Source organism: Trichechus manatus, unplaced genomic scaffold (genome assembly GCF_000243295.1).
Source record: "Trichechus manatus latirostris isolate Lorelei unplaced genomic scaffold, TriManLat1.0 scaffold00010, whole genome shotgun sequence".
In the NCBI taxonomy this organism is placed as follows: Eukaryota; Metazoa; Chordata; class Mammalia; order Sirenia; family Trichechidae; genus Trichechus; species Trichechus manatus.
Genome location: NW_004443946.1, coordinates 29,019,046 through 29,025,045, shown reverse-complemented (window position 1 = coordinate 29,025,045; position 6,000 = coordinate 29,019,046). Strand labels below are relative to the sequence as shown.

Below are 6,000 nucleotides of genomic sequence, written 5' to 3'. Positions count from 1 at the left end.
ACATCATTAAGGTCAACGCTACTTTGAGGAGGCAGCTCTTCCCCAGTGGTATTTTCAGTGCTTCCAACCTGAGGGGCTCCTCTTCCAGTACTATATCAGACAATGTTCTACTGCTATTAATACGGTTTTCACCTGTCAATTTTTTTCAGAAGTAGATTGCCAGGTTCTTCTTCCTAGTCTGTCTTAGTCTGGAGGCTCCACTGAAACCTGTCCACCATCGGTGACCTTGCGGATATTTGAAATACCAGTGGCATAGTTCCCAACATCACAGCAACACGCAAGCCACCACAGTACGACAAACTGACACAAAAATGAAAAGGAATCCCTGGGTGGTGAAAACGGTTAATGCTCTCAACTGCTAACCAAAAGGTTGGAGGTTTGAGACCACCTAGAGGTGCCTCAGAAGAAAGGCCTGGTGATCTACTTCTGAAAAATCAGCTGTTGAAAACCCTATGCAGCCCAGTTCTACTCTGACACCCATGGCAAAAAAATTTTTTAAGAGACAGAAAAATAAGTTTAAAATATAACATCCTTACTGGAGACTACTTTTATAATGTAACACCTATAGATATAAAAAGCAAAACAAAAAAAAAAACCACACACACCAAACCCATTGTCATCAAGTTGATTCCGACCCATAGTGACCCTCTAGATCAAGAGCAGAACTGGCCTATAGGGTTTCCAAGGCTGTAATCTTTATGGAAGCAGACTGCCACATCTTTCTACCACAGAGCAGCTGGTGGGTTTGAACCACCAAACTTTGGTTAGCAGCCAAGTGCTTTAACCACCGTGCCACCAGGGCTCCTATAAAAAGCAAAGAAATAAAAACTTGTCTAGAAAGGAAGACAAAATTACTGTCATGGGTTTAGTATGTTAGCCATGGTAACTGTTATAAACTGTTTATAACTCTTTATAAAGTCATAAATCTTTTAAGATCTTCTCTTTCAGCTCTAAAGTCTAATTTCTAGGTTGTTTCATAAAACTTTCCTTTGCTTCCTTTTCCAAGGAATAGGCTAAGACAGACAATAAATACATAAGCACTTACTCTTTCTGCCGAGGGTCACTAATGATGTGGCCTATCCTCTCAGTACCCAAAGTACTTATGCTCGTCTCCTGAAAAGACAAGGAAGACAAGAGTATCATCCAATCACAAAAACAAATAAATAAGCCCAATCTGTTACCAAGCTCATGCTTTCCCATAACTGGGCCAGCCAAGGCAAATTCAAAGGAACTTGTCCAAAGTCAATCTTAAAATCCAAGAGCAACTGTTATCTCTTTTTATGGGGATATATTTTAAAAGTATTACATGTTACCCTAGTGTTATTTTTTGTTAATGATCAAAAAAAGTCATTATAAACATTATCTACTATGTATGGTGTTTTAATACAGTGAGTAATACCTCCTGTAGTCACTGAAGTATACAGGAGTAGAAGTACTTTTTAAAAAATCCAACAGCAGCCAATTTTTAACAGGCTAGGACACCAAGCTCCCTCCTGACAGTTATGCCATTGTAGCCCCAACAGCCTTCATTAACATTTACTGAGCCCTCACTGCTAAGTACCTAAATATCTGCTGGCTAAATGCATATACTTCAAAGGACTTTTGTGACTTACAAAACCTGTCACCTTGTATTTTGTTCCTTAAACACCTTTTTTTATTTCTTTAAATAAAAGTAGAAGTCTGTATAAACTGGTTCTTGAATTTGGGGTTCTCGAGACTGTAATAAGAATGCTTACCCATAACAACACTAGCTATTCAGAAACTAATCATCTCCAGAAAGTTGGAAAATGGCAGAAGGCACTGAACCTAAGTACATTCACAGTGACTAGCAGTATCTGAGAAAGTAGACCAACACATACAGAATAAAAGTTACATACACATGAGACAGTGTTGAGAGCCTAAGTCACAGGCAGGAACGTCAAGCATGTCAAGCCTGTTACTCAACCACGTTTGTTTCTACGAAAACGTTATTTGTCAGTGACCACTGATTTCTTCAATGAATTAGCCTAAACATCAGGACACACACTTTAGCACAATAACTGGCTAGAGAAAATCAATGTGAGGTCAAATTCCAGGTGGGAGTGGAGCTAAAAGAAAAGGTTTCATATACTGTATTCTTCATATTCTTTCTTCATCCCTTACGGCCAAGCCTCCTGGTCACAGACACAGACATGGTAGGGGGGCCAAGGGGAAAGACGGGTAAAAAATGAGCTATTTGTTACAGCAGGAAAATTATTAACTTAAAGTGCCGTAATGTTTAAATTTACAGTTTATTACTGTGTAAATTACAAGCAGTACTTTGCGTAATTAGCAGCTCGCTGGCGGGGAGCTGTGAATGAAACTCATTATTTATGATTATAATTTAGAAAAAGAGAAGAGAGATGGGGGGAGTGGGGGCAGAGCCGTGACCTCTGCTAGAAATGACAAATATCCCTTTAAGGTGATGAAGATGAATGAAACAAGTAAATATTATCCTATTCATTTGAAATCATTAGAAGCACATCCAACAGGCCTTAGGTCCCTTCCAGGCAAGCTAAAGGGAGCCTTCAAGAGGAAATGATTTACTTCTATAGAAGTGGAAGGCTCTGATTTTATAGGAGCTGAAACAAAGTAAGGTAGGTGGTTAGGAGAACATTATCTGTCAAGCCTTTCCAAATAAAGAGGAAAAGTAAATACATTTCTCCATTCCCCACTCCCAAACTCCTGCTTCCTCTACCCCATGTACTCCTCTCCTGCCAGCTGTCCTCTTAGGGATAACCTTCCAATTAGCAAAAGTAGCAGTTTATTGTCTATAAAATGAGTTTCCAAAAGGAACAAGGTATTGTTGTTCCAACAGTCAAATGTCTAATTGGGGATTTGGATTTTAATCGAAAGACAAAAAGAAACAAGAATCCTAGTTCATCTGGAAATCAACAGCTTCATCTCTTTTACATATATAAAACTTCAGAAATTATCTCCCTGATTAGACTATAAAATAATAGCTCCTTAAGGGCAGCCAGCCTGTGGTGCTGACGGCTATATCCCTGGCTTGTCATGGAGTCTGCCATATAGTAGGCACTCTAAATGCTTTATTGAATGAACAAGCAGAGCAATTCTCTCAAATACCTCTCCCTCCCTTACTTTCTGCCCACCACCACCTTCTCTAACTGGGTATGAGCCCCAATCTTACCCTATTTCTCAATCTCAAAGCTAGAACAAAAAATAAAAGAGAGGAAAGCCTGGATTCAAATCTCTGTTCTGCCACTTCTGGATGGGTAATATCAGACCTTACTTCTTGAACCTAAGTTTTCCTCACCCACTAAAGGGGAATATTACCTTTTTTATAAAGTTGTTGGGAGGATTAAATGAGCTGATAAACTAGTGCCCTGCCCAGTCCCTGACAAAGGCAGAACTGAATAAATGTTACATGTTCCTGCCCCCATGGCCAAGCAGGGGCTCTTGAAAATAGAGATCTTTTTTTTTCCTTTTTTTAATCAATTCTAGGATGAAAGACCAAAAGATAGAACAAAGACACATTCATGAATCCAGAAGGAGTCATAAAGATGCCAAGAGTATTTTAACTTATACAATAATAATACAAGATCAATTGAAAGTGCAGAACAGACAGAGATCAAGCCTGCAAATTTATAGACAATAGACACTGTAACGACAGGTTTGCTCTGTCAGAACTTTTGTATGAATTAAGCTTCATCTTTTATGTGTGCATCCATTCATTTTCCACATAATGTTCACCCTCAAGAAGTTGCAAACATTCCAGTTTGCTTAACTAACTCCAGGGTGCTGTGCAAACCCTTTGATTAGCAATAGGGTACACAAACCCCATAAGGAATATTATCTTCCCACTGAGCCTAGTAAACAGTAAGAGCTATCACCTTCCCAATAAGCCTCCTTCGCCCCTTTCTGAGGCATCGGGCTGCAGCTCCAGGCAGACGATTCAAGCGTGCATGGTATCCTAAAAGTAAAGAAGAAAAGCTTCAGTTACTGAATGCAGAAAATTCGTAAGCAAACGTCTGCTTCTAGCACACTAAAGGCCTTACCACAGGACTGTACTTTAGTGACCCTTAAACTAGTATCACAAAGCTACCTGCCAAGGATTTATTATTCCTATGCCTTTGTCACTAGCCGTATGATCTTAGGTCATTTACATTTGACCCGGGCATCTTCATCTATAAAACAGATAATTACTTGCTCAGTCCTATCTCACAGGCATGTTTTGAAGACCCAATGAAACAGTACAAGGAAGGTACTCTTTCAACTGAAAGCACTCCACAAATATAAGGCATTAGTAATAGTTTTTAAATTATATGTTTGTTACTACCTCAAAAACATTCTAATTCATAAAATGGTAAAAATAGTATATATAATATAATCTTACTTTTGTAAATTACTGTATGTGTCCTAAGGAGCCCTTGTGGTACAGTGGTTAAGCACTCGGCTGCTAAACCATGGCTTGAACCCACCAGCCGCTCTGTGGGACAAAGATGTGGCAGTCTGCTCCCATAAAGATTACAGCCTTAGAAACTCTATGGGCAAGTTCTACTCTATCCCATAGGGTCACTGTGAGTCACAACTGACTAGACAGCAATGGGTTTTTCTTTGGTTTATATGTGTTCTGAACACAGAAAAAACAACTGGAAGAATCCACAACGAAATGCTATCAGCGGCATCGTCTCTAGGTGTCAGGTATAGGCCATTTGAAGTTTCCTCTTCTTGCCGTTCTTGCATATTTATATGTATTTTAAGTGGCCCATAGAGGACTTTCAGAAATGTTCATGGGAATGTTCGATGAAATCTATTAAGTTAGTAAACCATGTGCCTCAAGCCAGGAAATAGTCTTCACCAAGAACCAGTTGCTTTGAGAAGGCAAAAGCACCTCTTTCAAACACCCAAATTCATCATAACAAAATCCTATATAATAAGAGTTTATAGCTCTTAGTGGAAATCTGATCACCAACAGGTGTTCAACAAATACTTGATGACTAACTGGCTGATTACTGACTACTGGGAATCCTAGAATCATAAATTAATAGACTTAAAAAATAAATAAATAAACATCTGAAACAGTTTTGTTCAATTCACATATCATAAAAGATGACCCTGACATCCCAAGGAAATGAAGTGACTTTGTCACAGTCATAGAGTTAGGTATACAGTACCAAGAAGAATATTACCACATTCCCTTCTCCTCGGTCCTAGGCTCTTTCCACCCCCCTTGCTGCATCTTAACTGAAGGAAGGACAAAGGGAAAGAATGTGTTTATGTTAAAGCATCTAGTAATAGAATTATTAAAATAAAATTATTTGAAGAAATATTTTTAAATCATCCATTAAAAAATGTCATTATACCTTGCATGTGAATGTTCTTACTAAAATCTGTTCTCTTCCAAGGTCCAATCCTTCAGACTTCCATCAGGTACTAACAACCCATCAGTTTCACAGCAGGATAAGAAGCAGTGACATGCTGCTAGGCTTCATACAATCCAGGACAAACGGCACTGGCAAGCTGAACAACTGTCCTGCTAATATATATTCCAAGAGTCCCCGTGGATTGGTTTAGGTGGGAATGGAGAGAACCTCAAGCTTTGAGGCTCACCCTTGAATCCTCTAGAAGAATCCCTGGCCTAGCCCAAACTTCAGAGTTACTGTGTCCCTCCAGGTGTGAGTATGCTCGCCATAGGACAATTCTTCCCAGCAAAGAGAAATAAAAAAGCATAAAGAGTATTTTTGGTCCCTGCAGAACCTACCTCTTTGAGCTGGTCGAGAAGGTAAAAGGAATGTGGAATCTGAAAGTTTATCCAATCCAGAGTCCATTCTTTCAACTTCAGAGCAATGATCAGGCGCCCACTTGGGTAGAAGATTAGGGACAGTGAATCCTGTGACACATTCTCCTTCATAGAACCAATCACTCTGTTCATCATCCCCTAAAATAAACAGATCACATCATGACCTGAACTTTTTTTTTTTAATAATATTTTATTATGTTTTCAGTGAAGGTTTACAT

The 6,000-nt window shown here is 39.1% G+C and overlaps 1 protein-coding gene across 4 annotated transcripts in view; it reads right to left on the bottom strand.

The window, feature by feature from the left end:
- The window catches only part of GPATCH2L (G-patch domain containing 2 like), a 67,592-nt gene that overhangs the window by 39,862 nt on the left and 21,730 nt on the right, over nt 1–6,000 (bottom strand). For all 4 annotated transcript variants that reach the window (XM_023726402.1, XM_012560041.2, XM_023726401.1 and 1 more), the window contains 3 exons: nt 5,744–5,920; nt 3,873–3,952; nt 1,046–1,113 (listed from right to left, as the gene is read on the bottom strand). In XM_023726402.1, the coding sequence (XP_023582170.1) occupies nt 1,046–1,113; nt 3,873–3,952; nt 5,744–5,920 (325 nt within the window). The remainder of the gene's footprint in view (nt 1–1,045; nt 1,114–3,872; nt 3,953–5,743; nt 5,921–6,000) is intronic.